General features: G+C 36.4%; 1 protein-coding gene across 1 annotated transcript in view; it reads left to right on the top strand.

Moving 5' to 3' along the window:
* The window catches only part of nek11 (NIMA-related kinase 11), an 81,595-nt gene that overhangs the window by 23,376 nt on the left and 35,793 nt on the right, over positions 1 to 22,426 (top strand). The window contains exons 3-11 of the mRNA XM_073847730.1: positions 3,509 to 3,627; positions 3,839 to 3,903; positions 6,594 to 6,720; positions 10,431 to 10,580; positions 10,837 to 10,915; positions 15,219 to 15,304; positions 17,744 to 17,863; positions 20,342 to 20,435; positions 20,607 to 20,736. Of these exons, the coding sequence (XP_073703831.1) occupies positions 3,509 to 3,627; positions 3,839 to 3,903; positions 6,594 to 6,720; positions 10,431 to 10,580; positions 10,837 to 10,915; positions 15,219 to 15,304; positions 17,744 to 17,863; positions 20,342 to 20,435; positions 20,607 to 20,736 (970 nt within the window). The remainder of the gene's footprint in view (positions 1 to 3,508; positions 3,628 to 3,838; positions 3,904 to 6,593; positions 6,721 to 10,430; positions 10,581 to 10,836; positions 10,916 to 15,218; positions 15,305 to 17,743; positions 17,864 to 20,341; positions 20,436 to 20,606; positions 20,737 to 22,426) is intronic.

Below are 22,426 nucleotides of genomic sequence, written 5' to 3'. Positions count from 1 at the left end.
GGATAGGACAATATTTGGCTGAGATCTATTGAATCTATTTGAAAATCTGGAATCTGAGGGTGCCTTAAAAGTTGTTCAAATAAAGTTCTTAGCAATGCATATTACTAATAAAAAATTATATTTTTTTATATATTCAAAGTAGGAAATGTACAAAATATCTCCATGGATCTTTACTTTATATCCTAATGATTTTTTTGCATTAAAGACAAAAAATTATAATTTTGTCCCAATGCAATGTATTTTTGGATAATTCTGGAAATATGCTACTTAAGACTTGTTTTTTTTGTCGTCCAAGGTCACATATTTGTTTAGAACTGTTTTCGATTGTACGGTGCATGATCTGTGCATATTTCTCTCCTGATTAAGGCCCTGTTCACACTTATTCGTTTTTTTATTTTAAAACTACACAACCGAAAATGCATGTCACATGGCCATTCGGGCTACATATATCATCAAGGATGTCTTATTTAAGAGAAGTAACCAAAAGTCTCTATTTTGGTCCTATGTTTTTGAAGGTTTTCAAGGGCTGAAATAGAAACAGTAGTATAAATGACAGGAGTAACTGTAGCAAAAGTAAAGCTTTTAAAACGAAAATGCACTAGTTTCAAAGTAGCCAGATTTGTCTTAATGATGGATGTGTGGATTAGAGTCACAATCCCTCGATTCAATTCGATTACTACAATTTTGCCCCGTGACGAATAACCGGCAAAATACAGAAGTGGAATATTTCTCAGTTGAGACCGTTTTCCAAGACTGCATGATATATTAAACCCATTTAAAATAAAAAAGAATAATGCAATTATGAATTCACAAGTGCTACAATACAATGAAATAAATATATGCAAAGCAGGTTTAACATGCCTTTTAAAAATGTATATGCATGTAGGTTACATAGGTGCAGCTCAGATTGGCTCCCTTCGCAGTAAATGCTGCTCCACACAAACAATTATCATTAAATGTGTGGAGCGTCTCAAACTCCATCTCTGCATATTGCTGCAAGTTTGGGTTTATTAAAATGTTCATCTGGGAACGCAACATTCACCATTTCATCAGATTTGTAGAGTAAATCATTTATAAACCCATGCAAATACAGAATAAATGTATTATTATCTTTCTTAATATACTAATTTCATCACAATTTCAAAATAAAAGCTTACATGTTTTGAGTTCTACATATTTAAGAAGTTACAGGGGCTGTAGCATTTCTGTAATAAAGAATTTGCCTAATACTAATGGTTAAGTGGACATTTGAATTAAATGTTGTTTAGGCAATATTAAACAAATATTAGATTACGCTGTAAAGTGGATAAACAATCGTTAGCCCTTTGGCTTCCTCTGCAGTCATTTGTTTATAATGTATGATGTACATTAGTTCTATTGTTTATAATACATTATGTATTTTAACAGTTTTGTTAAAAAAACCCACATGATGATGCTTTTGATACTTTATTTGAACTAACTATTATTGTCTCATTGCTATTATATATGTATTTTAAGTAGTGGTGGGCCGTTATCGGCGTTAACGTGCTGCGTTAACGTGAGACTCATATCGCGCGATAAAAAAAATATCGCCGTTAATCTATTCTCAAAGTTGGGTTGGGAGCTGGGTCTAAACTACGCAAGATATGATGACTTTCACCTTGATATTTTAGCGCGGATGACGTATATCTAGTTGAATTGCAACGTAGGGGGCGAGAACAAGTCTTCAACTTCTGTGAAATGACCACATCAAATGAGACGCGCAGACACGGATGCAGTTAGCCGCTTCAGGGCAGGTGCGTGCGTTGCTAGACCCTTTTTACTTGGGCACGTGCCCCAGTGAAAATCTGCTGTGCCCCAGTAAAATCTCAAGTTTGAGTTATAATTTACTTTGATAATCCCGAAATAAAGACATTAAACTATATGCAACAACTGAATTGACGCTTCTAAAAGCAACGCAGTTTATTGGAAGATGCACGCATCATCACATAATCCATACCCGCGCGCCTGTGTATTTTACTGGAACGCGCACGTCGTACAGCCTTTTGCGCAGAAGTACTTGGTTACACAAGTTTGTATAGTTAATTGTGTTGTAAATGCAATTGTCAAGCAGTTTGTAATGCATTTTGGAAACAGGAGATGAGCGCCTGGTCTAATGTGCCACCTGGCTTGAGAAACCCGTTCTCGAAGACTTAATTTTAGTCATTATTTGGGTAGCACACATATTCTGAATGCCTTCAGCATAATTCAAATTAGCCATTTTAATCTAGATTAATCTAGATTAATTTCAAGATTTAATCTAGATTAATCTAGATTAAAAATATTAATCTATGCCCACCACTAATTTTAAGTAATTTAAGTCATCAAGGCTATTGTTTGCTTAGGTCTATTTAATTACCAAAAAAAAAAAAGAATAAATAATTTTCCGATTCACTGATTAATCATCATAATAACCGACTGATTACTTGATTACTAAAATAATCATTAGTGGCAGTCCTAGTGTGAATTCCATGTGGATTAGTGCAATGTTTTTATCAGCTGTTTGAATGCTCATTCTTATGGCACCCATTCACTACAGAGGATCCATTGGTGAGCAAGTGATGTAATGCTTAATTTCTCAGAATCTGTACTGATGAAGAAACAAACTTCTCTACGTCTTGGCCTGAGGGTTTATTTTTAGCCAATTTTTGGGTGAACTATTTTTTAACTGATGTTATTTTGTATATATCTGACTAAAAATACTTGAAGGTGAGAGCATTATGCACTAATTTGCACTAAATGCAAAAGATTTTTTTTTTTACCGGTGAGTTGTTTATTTCCATGAACTAAAGAATCTGACTTTTTTTATTGCTCTTGAGACAGAGAGTCAACATTTTATGAGAGCATATTTGATTATCATCTCAGTTCATTTGGTTGTAAAGCTGCAGGCATGATACAGTGTGTTCTTTTATGCTCCATGGAAGAAAAAAAAGTGATAAAGGATTGAAATGACACTTAGTAGGCCGGTAATTATGATAGTTCTTCCAAAAATGAATATTCTATCTTTTTAATTGACACTCAGAATTATTTTTAATCGTCTTTGATCATTAGCAGTGGGGTCTCTTTCTCTCTTGCTCTCTCTCATGCTCTCTGCAGAGGTCTCGGGAGACTCCGGGCATCGTGCTGCCAGTGTGTGTGTGTGTGTGTGTGTGTGTGTGTGTGTGTGTGTGTGTGTGTGTGTGTGTGTGTGTGTGTGTGTGAGCTGGAAAATGTGGGTTTGTCTGAAGTGTAAATAGATGCCCAAAGACTCACACTCTTAAAGACAACTTCACAATCCACTAATGCAAACAGAGAGATCAGAGAGAATGTACACATAAGAGACCACCACAGTATTACTCTTTGAAGTATCTTTTTGGGAACAAAGACTGTTTACTTAATCTACTTTTTGTCTGCACTGTGTAGCCAGGATTCCCAGTGCTTCATGCAAAAAAAGATTGATTTTGATCATGTATAACATTTTGTGCCTCTTTAATTTCTCTTTGTTCCACAGGACAAAGACTTGGACTGTAAGTTGGAAGAGCTGAAACACACAGGCCAGACGTTATCAGAGCCTCAGGTCTGTGAATGGCTCTGCCAGCTTTTGTTGGGAGTTCATTACATACATCAGAGGTAAACACCACTGTCTTTTTTCCCTTGAATAATTCATAACTGACCTATTTTCTGTTTACATTCAAATGTATTTATTTTAAGTCTTTCACAGCTCGCCCTTACACTAAAGTTTGCACTTTACAAGACAAATATGGCCACAATGGTAAACACCTCTATCCATGCTCCTTGCAGCTTCTGTGACTATTGATTCTTGTTTGTCTTGCTTAAACAGGAGAATACTTCACAGAGATCTAAAGGCCAAAAATATATTTCTAAGGAAGAACATTGTTAAGATAGGTAAGCTCTGCTTCGCAAAGGATGCTTGATGTTTGTTTGATGTTCTGGCAGTGCTTTTAAAAGCAACTTTTAATGGCACCAAAAGCCCTCCCATTTGGTAAAACAAGCCCTTCTTTTATGACAGTTAAGACATTCATCTACAAAGAAACAAGATCATTACCCAGTAAAAAAATGTATGACGGGTCACCTATGTCAGATAGTTTTTACAGAATGAAAGAAGAGCAAGATCCTTTTTATATATTTTCAGTTACAGTGCACTGATGGACTTCAAAATTTCCTGTCATACTTTTTGTTATGAACTTGTCAGCATAAAGTCACTTTTAGCTCATTTTAGTGTAGAATAATGGATTTGTGTATTCTTGAAGTATGACATTCTTTTGTACAGCAGACTCACTTGAACGCTAATCTGTGCATTTGTGTTGCTTTACGTCAATTTGAGCCTTAACCTGCCAAAATAACCAGGTTTGCTTTGAACTATTTCTCAGATCACACTGTAAAAAAAAAAACGAAACATTGAGAAAACTCATGTATCATGTCAGGATTATGTAAGATATTTTCAAGTTATAGTCAAAGTGCTTCACACAGTTAAAATGTTTCTTCCGGACTTCCGGGAGACGCGATTTGAGAGTAGGATGCACGTTAAGACGGCTCCGTAATTTTTAATGATATATGTGAGCTAAACTAAATAATATTTTACTGTCATGTCATTGAGTTTAGAGTAATCACTTAAGATGCCAAACAAACCAAAAAGAAACGCAGAACAAACGACAGAAACCCCGAGGGAGATTCAAGATCACAGCAGCGATGAGGTTTGCACAGAGGCTAACAAGGCAGTGCTAGAAGGGATAGCTGCTCTACAATCAAACTTTCTGCTATTTAAGTCGGAGATAGTTGAGGTCATCGACAAAAGACTAGACCAATTCTCCATCTCCATCAAAGCAGAACTAGCTGCTTTAAAAAAGAGACTGATGTTACAATCTCTACCATGAAAAACACGATGGACGAACAAGCTAAAACAATGTCAGAGCTTGAACGTAGCGCAACTTTTACATCTGACACGGTTTCCCAGTTACAAAAAGAGGTAGAAAAGCTAACAAGCAGCGTCTCCCAACTCACAGAGAAATGTACGGATCTGGAAAGTCGCAGTAGAAGGCAGAATTTGCTCATTCTGAATATTAAAGAGGACGAGGAGACTGGGCGCAAAGCTACAGAATTCATTGCGCACCTGTTGAAGAATGCGCTCTCTTTGGAGATTGCCATACTGAAGCAACGCGCCCGTTTTAACCGAGCGAAAGACCTATTGCGAAATCAACCAGGAGTCCCCTTCGGATTTTTATAGACCTTTTTCCTGAATAAACGATGAGCGCCGCTATTACGAATTCTAACGTCAGATTGAATGCTTTTCTGTTCCGGTCTCCATAGGAACCCATTCAAATAGCGTCCATCTGTTTTTAATGTAGCTAACGTCCGCTGCTTCGTGTCATCTACACACTCATTAAAGTTAGACACTGACAAAGGACGGTCATTGCGACATTGCCAAGTGATGGCGCTATGGAGCCATGTGCTTTTTAAAAACATTTTAATAGGTTTAACATTAGTTTATTAGCTCGGAATATACCCTAATTTGACTAGAAACAATGCAGACCGGAAATGCAAAGCATTCTTTCAGTTAAGAGTCGGACTTACTTCCGTGTTCAGGAAAAACGTCTATACCCTGCAAAGTTGCGGGTCTCTTACAGTGGAGAAGAATTGTACTTCACCGACCCAGGTAAAGCGATTGCCTATGCAGAGCAGCATTTTTTTTTGTATGACGTGACTTGTTATATTTGATGTTTATATACCTCACATTGTGCATTTGTAATGACGGAGCTGTGTTCATGTGCATACAAACTTTCAGAACCCTTATAGGAACTTTCAATCTGTCCCTGGTGTTTTTTTTGGAGAGAAGTGGCTTCTTTGCTGCCCTTCTTGACACCAGGCCATCTTCCAAAAGTCTTGGAAACACAACACCCAAAAGCCCAAAAACACAGCCATGAATAAAGAATGGTACCAAAACACTCTCCAACAGCAACTTCTTCCAACAATCCAACAACAGTTTGGTGAAGAACAATGCATTTTCCAGCACGATGGAGCACCGTGCCATAAGGCAAAAGTGATAACTAAGTGGCTCGGGGACCAAAACGTTGAAATTTTGGGTCCATGGCCTGTAAACTCCCCAGATCTAAATCCCATTGAGAACTTGTGGTCAATCCTCAAGAGGCGGGTGGACAAACAAAAACCCACTAATTCTGACAAACTCCAAGAAGTGATTATGAAAGAATGGGTTGCTATCAGTCAGGATTTGGCCCAGAAGTTGATTGAGAGCATGCCCAGTCGAATTGCAGAGGTCCTGAAAAAGAAGGGCCAACACTGCAAATACTGACTCTTTGCATAAATGTCATGTAATTGTCGATAAAAGCCTTTGAAACGTATGAAGTGCTTGTAATTATATTTCAGTACATCACAGAAACAACTGAAACAAAGATCTAAAAGCAGTTTAGCAGCAAACTTTGTGAAAACTAATATTTGTGTCATTCTCAAAACTTTTGGCCATGACTGTATATATTTTAACTTGGATGTTTTTTTAGTCTGCAGAACTAATTTTTTTAAAATGTGTTATGTTAATATATCTATTTTAAACCCTTTTAAAGGTGACTTTGGTGTATCCTGTCTGCTGATGGGATCATGTGACCTGGCGACCACCTTCACAGGTACGCCGTACTACATGAGCCCTGAAGCCCTTAGCCACAGAGGATACGACTCCAAATCAGACATCTGGTAAGCATAACAGAACCATAGAGTCATTTCAGTTTATTTTTAACCAACCAAAACTTTGGGGTTTGCATTGCATAAGTTTTACATTTGCAGTACAGTACACTTAGTCAAAATTTTGGACACACTTGACTGAATTTATGCTTCTTATGATATTAAAAACCTTCTAAAGGATCTAAAGATTATGCTTGACATTATTTGTGTTGACAATATTCGTAGACAAAAGTTTTGAAGTTAAACAAAGCTTTATGAATAGAAAAAGAGTATTGCAGTATGTTTTGTATTCTTCTTCTTTGTATTATTCTAAACAAAATAGTTTTAACACCATTTTTTCAGTTCCTTGTGATTCAGGGTCACATTTGACTAATGATATATCTTTCAACTGTTTTAGTTCTCAGCAAGTAACTTGCAAAAGTTATTCCCTCATTGAATCGAACTTATAATCTTTAAAAACAATTCATCATTATGCAAAATTGCAAGTAATGAGGTATTATTTTTGATTGCTGTCAAATGCTAGTCTTGCAAATTTGTGAGTTCTGGCAATCCATGAATGCTCATTACATCAGTGTTTTTTTAGTCATTTTAACTAAGAAATTATCTGAAAGATGCAATCAGGTGTAGTTGAAAAATGGCAAGCATAATTAGCATGAATTCTGATATTTCCAGTTGCTTACTGAGCTGTAACAATCTGCAGCTGAGCTCTGTGTGTGTGTATAGTATGTGTGGTAGTGTGGAATATAAATTCATGGCATGAGACGTTTCCAAAGGCACCAAGGCGAGGTTCCCTCTTAAAGATCTTCGCACGACAGCCCCTTAACACCACCGGAGCTCTGTCCTCTCTTCCCCCTCCACTTACTGTATGTGCCGAGATAGATATATGAAGGGAGGGAATGTGGGGAAACAAGACCCACTGGGAAATAGTGAGATAACAGCATATTAGTAAAGTAGAAAAACTAAGGGGGAAAAATGACCAGAAAACAATAAGACAGAATGAAGAAGAAAGAGAGAAGACAATCTCATTTGCCAAACAGCTACAGGCACTAGCTGCTAATTTAAGGGTCATGCTTTTCCTCACGCAATCACCTCGTTGTGTATGTGCAACTGAGAGCCGTGGGTCTCTGTTCAGACTTATAAAGCAGACTATTGGGAATTGGACTCTTCACTCTGTGGTCTCGAGTCTGTAAGAACACAAGCACCAGGCACACTGGAGGAAAGGGGTCACTGCATAACAGAGATAGAGAGCAGATATGTGAGCTAAAATAGAGACATCCTTACACAAATTCTACATATTTTTTCTCTATTCTTTCAAATAGGGCAAGAGAACCTTTTTACGATTCACCTTTTTTCCGAGTAACCGATGAGTGGCGCATGACAATTCTTCTGTTTCGGTCTGGTGTATGCCTCGCGTAAACAGTGACAAAAGAAAACAAGCATGGCTTGCAGCGCTTAAGTTATACTGTGTGTGAAATCATTGAATAATGTGTTGTCTTATCATTTTGTGGACAAAATCCCACAAATTTAGCCCCAATTGGGAGCTTTATAAATGTGCACCTTATGTGTTTTCAATGCAGCTAACCTCGCATCGCTTTATGTCATCTACCCACTCATTAAACTGGTGAGATACTGGAAAAAGACAGTCACTGTAACACTGTAAAGTGATGAAACTATGGCACCATCTGCTTTTTAAAACCATTTTTATAGGTTTAATATTACATTACAGGCTCAGAAAATATGTTAATTTGACTAGAAACACCAGAGACTGGAAATGTAAAGAAAACAACTTTTCAGTCTGGCAAGACTTCCACGTTCAGGAAAAAGGTGGATAATGCTAATTGCAAATTGTATAGATTCTATGGAAGCCTGTTTCCGCCACTGAATTAAAAAAAGGCTGTTGCAATGATGTCAACTTGCAATTGCAAGTTATAAAGTTAGAACTGCAAGATATAAACTCACAATTCTGACTCTCATAATTGCATGATATAAACTCGCAGTTCCAAGTTATAAAGTTAGAATTGCAGGATATATAATCACAATTGCGAGTTATATAGTCAGAATTGAGAGATATAAACTCACAATTCTGACTTTCTCAGAATTGCATGATATAAACTCGCAATTGCAAGTTATAATGTCAGAATTGCAAAATATAAACTCACAATTGGGAGTTATAAAGTCAGAATTGCGAGATATAAACTCACAATTCTGACTTTCTCAGAATTGCGTGATATAAACTCACAATTGCAAGTTATGATGTCAGAATTGCAAGATATTAACTCGCAATTTTGACTTTCTCAGAATTGCGTGATATAAACTCACAACTGCAATTTATAAAGTCCGAACTGCAAGATATAAACTCAATTCTGACTCATAATTGCTTGTTATAAACTAGCAATTGCAAGTTATAAAGTCAGAATTGAGAGATATAAACTGACAATTCTAAGAAAGTTCAAGTTCAAGTTGCAGCCGTGGCCTAATGGTTAGAGAGTTGGACTTGTAATCCAAAGGTTGCAGGTTCGATTCTCAGGTCCGGCAGGGATTGTAGGTGGGGGGAGTGTACAGCACTCTCTCCACCCTCAATACCACGACTGAGGTGAGTCCCTTGAGCAAGGCACCGATCCCCCAACTGCTCCCCGGGCGCCGCAGCAATGGCTGCCCACTGCTCCGGGTGTGTGTTCACGGTGTGTGTGTGTTCACTACTGTGTGTGTGCACTTGGATGGGTTAAATGCAGAGCACAAATTCCTAGTATGGGTCACCATACTTGGCCTCACCTCACTTCCTTTCCTTTCCTTTCCTATAAACTTGCAATTGTCAGTTCAACAAGTCAAAATTGTTTGATATAATGTCAGAATTGCATGACATAAAGTCATGTTATAAAGTCAGAATTGTGTTTCAATTCAATTCTGACTTTATAACTCGCAATTGCGAGTTTATATCACAGTTCTATTACAGACTTCATGTCTCAGATTTAATTTTCTCATAGTTCTGAAAAAAAAAACAGAATGTAAACTCGCAATTGTGAGAAAAAATCTCTGAATTCAGATAAAAAGTTGCAACTACCTTTTTTATTTAGTTATGTAAATGGCCTTCCATAGAGTTCGGATTCATATGGTTTTCAGTGGTGCAAACTAGTTCAGCAAACCATTTTTACAGCAACCAAATGAACAAAACAATGATTTTAATGTTGTGTAACAATGATGCTATTTTGTTATTTTTTAACATTATTTTTATAATAATATTTTTATTTTACCTTTTAAATTATAATGATACCTTTATTCTGTTTTATTGTTTATTCTTCTTTTATATTCTTATTTTATTACACGCTAAGCCAAATCCTCCCAATCTTTCTATTGAAAACTTTAAGATCCAGTAGTGCCACTCTTACTGTTCCATAGCTAAAATTACCATGGCTGCTATATGTAAATATTAAAACAAGCCTTGGGGATGACTTTTTTTTATTCTGCAGAACAAGAAGGTGTTTTGAAGAATTGTAACCAAACAGTTCCCTTTGAATTTAATTTTGTGGACCAAAAATCCAGTCGAAAATCAATGGCGAGCCAAAACTGTTTGGCTACCAACATTCTTCAAAATATCTCCTTTTATGTTCAGTCATAGTCACTCAGATTTGGAATGGTGTGATGGTAAGTAGATGATGACAGAATTCTCATTTTGGATGGACTAACTCTTTAACTCTCCTTCTGTATTTGTTCCACAATTGCAGGTCTTTAGGCTGTATCCTCTATGAGATGTGCTGTTTGACGCATGCTTTTGAGGGGCAGAACTTCTTGGCTGTGGTGATGAAGATTGTAGAGGGACCTACTCCATCCCTGCCAGAACCATACTCACGGCAGCTGAACTCTCTAATGCAAAGGTACCAGAAACAGATGCTGCCCTGCTCCAGGCACAAATCGGGCTCATGTCAACCCACACCAACAGGCTATATCTGTCCGTCTGCCCGCTGTGGATGAGCAGATAGACACAAATCAAAGGCTTGTGTGATTCAGACATTTTTCAAAGCAGATTATGCAAAATCCAAGCAGGTTTAGAAGCATTCAACTAGCCCTATCAGCATTTCATGAGGTCTTAAACATAATTCTCTCTTTCTCTCTCTGTTCTTGTGGTGCCAGTATGTTAGAAAAGGATTCTTCATGCAGGATCTCGGCAGCAGATGCGCTGAGGAGCAGGTTCATTGAGGAGAGCTTGCAGGTGAGGAGCCGCCGTTAATCAGATCAGCCGATTCGAGCAGCTGTTCAGGGTATCTGCTTCAAAGGTTAATGGGAAGGGCCATGATGCACCAGGAAGACTTTGATTGCCGGCCAAGCTCAATAGGTTTCTAAAAGTCTGTTATGCATACTCATCACATCATCGATTCGCCATCACATTTGACTCACCCTGCATGTAACCTTTTCAGATTGTACTTTTGAAATGTCAGTGATTGGCATTGTTGCTGCTTGGTGGTTGTATTGATTGTGGCTTCTCATAGTTGCCCTTGTTCCCTGGAATATATGAATTTTTATGCATCTCTCAAACAATAGATCAGTCTGTAAATGTATAAAAGTTCAGAATGTTCCGCAAACGTTTCTGAACCCTTTTTGGACAGGACCATTTTCTCTGAGAAGCTTACATAAATTTGTTTTTCACAGATTTCAATTCGGTCCAATTTTCTCAAGCAACCCCTGTATAAAATTACAGACCAAAGCTCAACAATAAGGACATTATATTCCAACACTTAATAACTTGTTGCATCTTTTCATTTTGGGGAAAAAAGATATTTATATTTGTTAAAAATGCAAAAAATAAATAGTTAATTTAAAAAAAGTAAAACTGATCTTATGCTAATGCCAGTAAAAATGTTGCCAGGGAAAGTTATAATCTGAGCTACTGGTCTCAATTTTTTTCTAGAATTGCAAGATATAAACTTACAACTGCAAGTTATAAAGTCAGAATTGCCATATATAAATTCACAATTCTGACTTTTTTCCTAGAATTGCGATATATACTCACAATTCAGATTTTTTTTCTTAGAATTGCAAGATATAAACACAGTTGCAAGTTATAAAGTGAGAAATTCTGACTTTTTTCTCAGAATTGCAAGAAAAAAACTCACAATTTGGACTTTTTTTCTCAGAATTGCATGATATTAACTTGCAATTGCAAATTATAAACTCAGAATTGTGAGATATAAACTTGTCACCAGGGAAAGTTAAAATCTAAACGACTGGTCTCACAATTCAGATTTTTTCTCAGAATAGTGTGATACAAACTTGGCGTTTTATTTATTTTTTTTTTTTTTAGAATTGTGAGATATAAACGTGGAATTCTTAGACACAACATCAGTTATTACATCAATGAGTTATAAAGTCAGAATTGCAAGATATAAAACTCATAATTCTAACCTTTTCTCTCAGAAGTGTAAGACATAAACTTGCAATTCTGAGGAATAACGTTAGTTTTTACATCAGCAAGTTGTAAAGTCAGAATTGCAAGACATAAGCTCACAATTCTGTCCTTTTTCTTAGAATTGTGAGATATAAACTCACAATTCTGACTTTTTTCTCAGAATTGCATGAAGTAAACTCGCAATTGCAAGTTTGTTTTTTTCTCGCAAATGCAAGTTTGTATCTCACAATTGTCACGTTTTCCACCACTTCTACCAGTTATTAAATAAAACCAAAAATTATTTTAAGCTAATGCCAGTAAAAATGTTGCCAGGGAAATTAAAATCTGAACTACTGGTCCAACTGTACAACAAAAAAACATATTATTTTTGAGTCCTGAAGCAGTTTTTATCCAAATAAGAAATATTGAAGAAATTTTTTCCCCACAGTGCTCATGTATTTTTGCCTTTGTCAATTAGCATAATTAAACCAAAATGTCTTGTTGCACTGCCTGGTGCGAATTCATTATGGTTCTTGCCATTTTTACAACTTTGTGTAAAATAAACAGTTGGTGGTTGAAGTACTGCTGGCATCCCATCAAACATAAAATAAAGTGAGGTCAAGCGAGTCAGATCACAAAGCGCTTAGCACAGCTGTGTCAGGTACTGTATAATCCTTAATGAATTCTTTCCTTAATTATGCAAATAATGCATAATTGTATCAAATACAGTATATAAGATGTAAACATCCAGATCACATGAACTCTAACGCCCACATCCAGCCAAGATGTCTTGTTAATGACTGCAACCCAAAGATTATGTAGGAATCTAATCTAATGACTGCTTAACATCCTAGAGCTACTGTACATGTCATTAGCATTCTTCATTACATAAAGAATTATGAAACCATCCCACTGTGAAAATATAATTGCACTATAGGCTTTAAAATCTAAACTACTGGTCCATTGTGTGAACAAAAATCCTATAATTGGTGAGCCCTAATGCAGCTTTTATGCATATAAGAAAAAGTTGAGGTCAAAAGTTTACATACAGCTTGCAGAATCTGCAACATGTAAATTATTTTATTAAAATAAAGAGGGATCATACAAAATGCATGTTATTTTTTATTTAGCATACAAGTAGAATACAAAAATTCACATAAGCGATGTTTACATATAGTCCAAAAGAGAAATTAATAATTTAATTTATAAAAATGACCCCTTTCAAAAGTTTACATTACCTGAATGATCCACAGCTATGTTGTTTTGTTTAGTGATAGTTGTTCATGAGTCCCTTGTTTGTCCTGAACAGTTAAACTGCCCGCTTTTCTTCAGAAAAATTCTTCAGGTCCTATGAATTCTTTGTTTTTTCAGCATTTTTGTGTATTTGAACCCTTTCCAACAATGACTATGATTTTGAGATCCATATTTTCACACTGAGGACAACTGAGGGACTCATTGAACGCTCACTGATGCTCCAGAAGGAAACACGATGCATTAAAAGCCAGGGGTGTAAACTTTTGATCAGAATGCAGATGTGTACATTTTTGCATTTACAACTGCCCTTCAGAAGTTCCAGAAGAGACTTACATGCCTCCCAGAAGACAAAATCAGTTAAATTTACCCTAATCTTTACATTTAAATTCAGAAAGTTTTTGAATTTGTTAAAGGAGAAGTTCACGTCCTGGGCAAAAAATTACAGATAATTTACTCACCCCCTTGTCATCCAAGATGTTGATGTCTTTCTTTCTTCAGTCTTAAAGAAACTGTTTTTTTGAGGAAAACATTTCAGGATTTTTCTCCATATAGTGAACTTCTATGGAGCTCCGAGTTTGAACTTCCAAAATGCAGTTTAAATGCGGATTCAAATGATCCCAAATGCAGTTCTAAACGATCCCAGCTGAGGAAGAAGGGTCTTATCTAGCTAAGAGATCGTTTTTTTTTATACTTTTTAACCTCAAACACTCATGTTCAAGACAGTTAGGGTATGTCGAAAAAGTCCCATCTCATTTTCCCTCTTAACTTCAAAATCGCCCTACAACTGTTTCACTCTTTGGTTAAGGGTGTTTTTCTATTTTCTTTGCATGTTCACTTTGCAAACATTGGGTCGGTACTTCTGCAGCGATGTGGGATGATTGTAAAATGATTTTTGAAGTTGAGGGAGAAAATAAGACGGTTTTTCCATCAAGTTTTTCGACATGCCCTAACTGTCTTGAACTGTAAAAAGTTCAGGCAGAGCAAGACAAGCTTTTAAGGTTAAAAAGTATATAAATTGTAATTAAAATAAAATAACCGATCGACTGAAGAAAGTAAATCATGAAAATCCTGGATGATAAGGGAGTGAGTACATTATCTGTAAATTTTTGTTCTGGAAGTGAACTTCTTTAATAACTGTAACCCAAAGATCATGTAGAAATCTAATCTAATGAGCTACTGTACATGTCATTAACATTCTTCATTACTTAAAGAATTATGAAACCATCCCACTGTGAAAATTTAATTGCACTATAGTCATCTTTATCATGTACTTGTAATGGCCCTGTGCATTGATTTTTTTATAGCCCTTGTTTAATGCGTCTCAGTTACAATATTTGCAGTTATAGCACCCTTTCATCACTCGCAGTCATATTGACTTGTTTACATCAGGGCGCTTAGTAATACGTTTTCCTTTGGAAGCCAGTGATCCCCTAACCCCAATCTGAAAGCGCCTGGTGGGATGTATCTTCCACTGGCTATTACACCGTCACCATCTCAGAAACATGTAATCAGAGAAGGAAAGGGCATCTAAACGACAACTCCGAACACAATACTCTCTGATGGCTTTTCCCTCCTCTGTTGTTGTGTTTTCAGTCTTTGTTCTGCCTGTGTAATTTGCGCCTTACAAATGTCTCGTATTGTTCTTTAAATGTGCTCGTGGCAGATTCTTCCCAGAGGATAATATCAGTCTATCTCACCCCTTTCCCGTTTGCTCTGATTCAAGAGTTCTGAGAATCGCTGGAGTCTGTGCGACAGTTTATCCTGATTGAAAAGTAGCTGCTGTTTTGCTTCGTTTTTACAAAACACTACCTTTTACGAGGCCTCAGAGAACAGTATTAACCGATTTTCATCTCTTTTGTTATTTTTCTCAATGCAGAACATGAAACACAAGTTTTTTAGCCAGACACTGCGAGACAAGTCGATGAGGGGAGAGAAAGATGCGTCGGAGATCCTGAGAGCGCTGTAAGTGAATCCACAGTCACAAGTCTCAGAGAGAGAGATATTTTGCAGGCAGTCTCACTTCTGTGTTCCTGCAGTGATGCTGTGAGCTGAGAAATGCATGACACTATCTACACCAGGGATTTCTGGGAACAGGACTGTTTTGTGCTTTTATTTCTTTGTCATTTTTACAGCGGCTTGTTTGGGGGACCTAAAAATATGTATGTAGCTCTGTTGCTGCGTACCCAGTGTTTGGAACATGTTAATCAGGTGGCAGTCTGTGAGCAGCAGACTTTCATTAATTCAGTCATCGCTTTCCATGCTAATTAAAAACTTTTTCACCAGAGCATGTGCCAATCATAATTAGCTATGACCTAGTGAAAATCTATGCAATGTTAAAGCCAGCAGTGCATAGCGAGATCCATCTAGCACAGTTCATTGATTCTGGAGTACTGGGACAAAATAGATAGCAAAAAAGTTTAAAAGTGATTTTTTTTATTTAGCAAGGAAACCATAATGACAGTAATACATTTAGCATGTTACAAAACATTTCTATTTCAACTAAATGTTGTACTTTTGAACATTCTATTCATTAAAGAATTCTAAAAAAAACAAAAACAAATATTCTAAATACAAAATATTAAGCAGCACAGTTGTTTTCAATATTGATAATACTGTAATAAGAAATGTTCCTGGAGCTCGAAATCAGCATATTAGAATGATTTCTGAAAAATCATGTGACGCTGAAGACTGGAGTAATGATGCTGAAAATTCAGCTTTGCATCACAAGAATAAATTACATTTTAAAATACACTGCCATTCAAAAGTTTGAGATCAGTAAGATTTTAATGTTTTTTTAAAGAAGTATTTTCTGCTCATCAAGGCTGCATTCATTTGATTAAAAATACAGAAAAAATTGTTATATTGTGAAATATTATTGTAATTTAAAATAGTGGTTTTCTATTTTAATAAATAGAATTTATTCCTGTGATGCAAACCTGAATTTTCAGCATCATTACTTCAGTCTTTAATGTCACATGATCCCTCAGAATTCTGATATGCTGATTTATCAATGTTTTTGGAACCTGTGACACTTTTTCAGCATTCTTTGATTAATAAAATGTTAAAAAGAACCGCATTTGTTTAAAATTGTAATTTTTTTGTAACAGTATACACTGCCGTTCAAAGTTTGGAGTCAGTAATTTTTTTTTTCTTTCTTTGACAGAATTATACTTCTATTCAGCAAGGATGTTTTAAATTGATTGAAAAGTGATATATTGATTTCTTATATTGATTTCTATTTTAAATAAATGCTGTTCTTTTTAACGTTTTATTAATCAAAGAATACTGAAAAAAGAATTACATGTTCCAAAAAAATATTAAGCAGCACAACTGTTTCCAACATTGATAATAAACCTGCATATTACAATGATTTCTGGAGGATCCTGTGACACTGAAAGGTGGAGTAGTGGCTGATGAAGTTTTATAATAAGTATAATAAAATAGAAAACTTGTTTAAATTGCAATAATATTTTATAATATTACTTTTTCTGTATTTTTTTATTAAATGAATAGAACTTTGAGGATAAGAGACTTTAAAATAAAAACATTAAAAATCCCACTGATCCCAAACTGCAGTGTATATTAAATTATGTTCTAATTGTTCTAATATTTCACAGTATTACTGCTTTTACTGTTTTTTAATTAAATAAATGCAGCCTTGTTGGACATAAGAGATGCATTTCAGACACAGTACATTTATATTATTTGAATATATTATATTATTTATATTTGAATATTCAATACTAAAGTATTCATGAAGTATTGATCTATGTTGTTGTATAAGAACATGGTTTTACAGGTAGTAAGTGATAATGCACATCATAATTTTGACAATATTTGTGGGACATATTTTGTTTTACAGTATGTATCAAAAATGAGCGAGTTCCTTTGGACCTTTATGTCTTCACTATAAGGCATAAAGCTAACCCATTTGCATTTTGTGATATGCAGCCTTAACTTAAACTGAGAAATCGGACTGAACCTTTTGCTCATTAACTCATTCAAACACCATTCTAGTATGCTTGGTGTCCAAAGACTGCACACAAAGCATCTGAAGCTGTCTAACACAAGTTCTCATGAATAACCTAATGATACACTTTTCCTTGTTTGGATTCTACTCTGTGTGTGTGTGTGTGTGTGTGTGTGTGTGTGTGTGTGTGTGTGTTGGAATTATAAATACACTTCCAGTCAAAAAATATGGACACACATTCTCTTTTTCTTATTCCTTTTCCACATTTTAGTAATAGCAAACTAATATATTTGCTGACTAATAAACCCCACTGGCAAGTTCATGAACATCAACAACTTTAGCACATCAGCTCTGAGTTCAAACAATGTCTATAAAGCAAAGGAGTAGTCATCATTAGCCATTTCAGTAAATGTAGTCCTTGAACCCCACAGGCAGAAGAAGGTACATCTGCAGACGCTGCGGGAGAGATCAGAGGTGCAGAAAATGAGCCCGAGAGAACGCATGCGGCTCCGGAAACTGCAAGCAGCGGATGAGAAAGCAAGAAAGCTGAAGTGAGTGACGTTCATTGCGCTGACCGTGTCACACTGAATGTTAATCAAATGTGACTCGCAGTTCATATTCCATACAGTTAGCATGAGTGTCAGGGCTTTTCTGTTTTCACGGTGCAAGGATTTTTGGCAGCATGTCTCACGTCAGCACTGATTCGTTGTGTAATATGTGATGCACTGATAGAATAGGAACAGTCAATGGTCAGTCATATGCCATGCTCAAAAACAAACTGATATATCATGCACATTGTTACACTATATTATTTCATAAATTTTGTTTACTTATGAAATAAAATACTGTCATTTAAAGTATATCACAAAAGTGAGCACATTCCTCACATTTCAGCAACCATTTTAGTATATCTACTCAAGAGTAAATACTAAATGAAACTTAGATATATTTTAGAGTAGTCAATGTGCAGCTTGTATAGCTGTATAGATTTTCTGTCCTCTGAAAATAACTCAACATACAGCCATTATTGTCAAAATAGCTGGCAACAAAAGTGAGTACACCCTAAGTGATAACAACAGTATGTTGTTTAACCATGCAAAGCCACATGTCCTATTCATGATGTTTATGTTTTTGTCTGCTTGAAAGGACCATACAAAGTTGTGTATCTTCTATTAGAGCAGTTATAATTAGGTGCTCCAAGTACAATTCTCTCATACTGACCACTGGATGTTCAACATGGCATCTCATGGCAAAGAACTCTCTGAGGATTTGAGAATTAAAATTGTTGCTCTCCACAAAGATGGCCAAGACTATCAGAGGTTCAGCAACACCCTGAAACTGAGTTGCACTACAGTGGTCATGGTCATACAGAGGTTTTCCAAGATGGGCTCAATTCGGAACAGGCCTTGCAAGGGTTGATCAACAAAGTTGAGTTCTCGTTCTGTGTGTCACGTGCAGAACCTGGCTTAATAAAACAGGCGCATGAGTGCTGCCAGCATTGCTTTAAAGGTTGCAGAAGTAGAAGTTCAGCTTGTCTGTACTCATACCATTCCAGAAGGAAGCCTCATCTGAAGCGGGCTCACAAGAAAACCCGCAAACAGTTTGCTGAAGACAACCTGTCCAAGAGCATGAATTACTGGAACCATGTCCTGTGGTCTGATGAGACTATAAGATAAATTTGTTTGGCTCAGATCGTGTCCAGCATGTGAGGCGATGCCCTGGTGAGGAGTACCAAGAAAAGTGTGTCTTGCCTACAGTCAAACATGGTGGTAGTAACATCATGTCTGGGGCTGCATGAGTGCTGCTGGTGCTGGGAAGCTGCAGTTCATTGAGGGAAACATGGATTCCATTATGTACTGTACATTGTGAAGTAGAACACTAGGCCTCCAGAAACTAGGCCGTTTTCCAACATGATAACGATCCCAAACACACCACCAAGATGACAACTGCCTTGCTGAGGAAGCTGAAGGTGATGGGGTGGCAGTCTCCAGACCTGAGCCCTATTAAGCATCTGTGGGGTATCCCTTAAGCGGAAGGTGGAGAAGCACCATGTGTCCAACGTCCAGCAGCTCTGTGAAGAGTGGAAGAGGATCCCAGCAAAAACCTCTGCAGCTCTGGTCAATTTCATGTCAGGGATGATTAAGGCAGTACCAGATAACAATGGTGCTAACACAAAATATTGACACTTTGGACAAGTTTAATTAGGGTGTATTCACATTTGTTGCCAGCTATTTTGACAATAATTGACATTTTATGGGACAACTATACTGATATACAAGCTGCACATTGACTACTCTGAAATATATGCAAGCATACTGTATGTGCTACACAGAAGGTTAGATTTTCAGAAGAACATAGGGCAATCCAAGATGTAGATGAGGTTATTTGCTCATCTGAGAAGATTTAGAGAAATTTAGCAGTACATCACTTGCTCACCAATGGATCCTCTGCTGTGAATGGGTGCCCTCAGAATGGGATAAAAACATCACAATAATAACTAATCCAGTCCATCAATTAATGTCTTGTGCCGTGACAAGCTGAGTGTTTTGTAATATACCTCCGTCATTAGGATCTTAAATCCTCTATCCATAATATAATTTCTGCAATGAATATGTTTATGTTGTCTTAATCAGGAGAGAAATGCTGGCAGACCAAGCCTTGTTTAGAATCAAAAACAGTCCAGAACCATTCTAAATGATGTCAGTGAATTTTGAAGTGAGAGGTCAACAGGGGATAGACTTTTTCACTGGAAAAAGCAATATTATGGATTATGGACTGTTGTTTTGGTCAGACGTGACGGTTTAAAGTTAAAAATCTCTTAGTGGTGGATTTGTTTCTTAGCTTTTCACTTCATTAGATATTAACTGATTGCTTTGATTGCTTCTGAATTATTGTAATGTTTTTATCAGCTATTTGGACTCTCGTTCTGACGGCACCCATTCACTGGAGAGGATCTATTCATGAGCAAGTGAAGAATCAAACTGTTTGTGTGAAGTCTAACCCTAAATACAGGTTTTGTCTTACTCTAGGCAAATTGTGGAGGAAAAATATCAAGAAAACCACCTGCGCATGCAAGAGTACAAGTCCAAAAATTTTCAGAAAGTCAGTGTGGATGTTTTAAAGGTATGTTGATAATATTCCTGTCAGACATTACGCATAATTACTAGATTTAAGCTTACAGCTGTAACAGCTGTTTCTACTACTATTGTTTTTTTTTTAAGGTTTTTAATAGTGATGTAAACACGAGAAACTTATATATACATACAGCATTTGTGTTTTTACCTCTTTTAAAAGGAGAGAACCGAAGAAGCAGTTAACCAGACTCAGACGATTCAGAGTGAGACACCAAGCAGAAACTCTGAACTGTCAGGAAGCATTTCCCAAAACTCTGATAAGATGTGCAAGTCTGTGTCAAAAGACCATGGTAAGTAGTATTTATAACTGAAGGTCAGATGGGATAAATTGTAGGTCTGGGTGGACACACTTTGGCTGACAAAATCCATAACCCAGGGTTAAAAGCATTGCATTCAGAATTATAAGAGTGAGACATTGGATTCTTGAGGGTTAGACCATAACCCAGGGTTAAGTGTGGCATGAAATGCCCTACAGTTGGAAAAGACCGTTTTTTTTTTCTCACCACATTGTTTAATTAAACTTTCAGAAAGTAGATTAATTAAATCATTTTGAAACCTGGCTCCCCTGATACATTTCTCCTGCTTTTTAAAGTATATCACGAAACCTGTGTCTGATGAATTTCAACCCATCTCTTCCAAATCAAAAAGTCTAACTTTCCAGCAGAAATGGCTTTCTCTTTCTCTACATCTTCATTAAAATTCATTGTGTGCTTGGCGCTCCAGTGCCTCTTTCTCCATGGTTTAACAAACAACAGATCCCAGAACAGAGTTACCATGAGTATTACAGTGCACTGGCAGACACACACATTTGAAAAGATTGAAAAAAAAAAAACAATATTCCATTTCAATTTGAAAGTCAAATGATTCCTAGAAGTTTTAATGATGTTCCACCACATTGATTCATCAGAGCAGACGTTGCCTGCCTTTATGAAGAAATGATAAGGAAAGTAAGAAACGGGCAGTTATTTTCATCCCTTATTGAAGACACGACCCCAGAACTCAAACCTGTGAATGTTTTCTGCAAGTATGATGCCATTTCTAGATTTATCCAGATCAGAGACAACCTACTGTAGTGTGTACTCATGAATAAGGTTTATATGAGCTCCACTGTCAACACATGTCTAAGTACAGAATTACAGATTCTTGGAATATATTTACAGTGTTAAAAATGCTAATCCTAATTTACATGTTGGTTTATTAAAATTTTAACATTTTAATATTTATTCAGCAAGGATGCGTGAAATCAAAATTGATAGTAAAACATTTCTGTTATGACAACTCTCAGAGAGTTTAGAATGCCAACATTGGCAATGTTAGTGTTTGGTCTTGTCGAAATAAATTTGCTGCCAGTACATTTACAAACATGCTGCTGTGAGCATGTAGGAAATACTGCTGCTGCCGCATATATAGCATATGAAATAGCCCCACATATAGACGAGCGTGGAAATCACGCCTGACTCTTAACCTGAAGAATGCTTTGCATTTACAATCTCCAGTGTTTCTAGTCAAAGTAGCGTATATTCCGAGTTGTTAATCTAGTGTTAAACCTATTAAAATGTTTTTAAAAAGCACGTCGCAATAACGTAATTTGTCAGTGCCTTACTACAGAAAAGCATCCAATCTGATGTTAGAATTCGTAATGCTCATCGTTTACTCAGGAGAAAAGGTCTATAACATACATGAAATTACCCCATAGCAGATCTATACAGGTGGAGCTGGGGAAGGTGGAGGCTTTCTAAAGTTCACTGCACAGCATAGGCTCATTGGAAATACGTGCCTCTATATACATTTTTGCTAAACTGAAAAAGCGGCAGTTTCCAGTTGAAATTCCTTTTGTATAGTATGATTTCATACTTTACTATCATACTTTATAAAGTATGATTTACACACAGTTTTTATTAATAAAGCCTAATTTTCACACAGTTATGTGCAGAATATTACATTATGGCTTCAAAACAATTTTAACATCCTACTCGATTT

This window comes from Garra rufa, chromosome 9 (genome assembly GCF_049309525.1).
Source record: "Garra rufa chromosome 9, GarRuf1.0, whole genome shotgun sequence".
Taxonomy (NCBI): Eukaryota; Metazoa; Chordata; class Actinopteri; order Cypriniformes; family Cyprinidae; genus Garra; species Garra rufa.
Note: the sequence above shows the minus strand (reverse complement) of the source record. Positions and strands in the feature narration are given on the sequence as shown.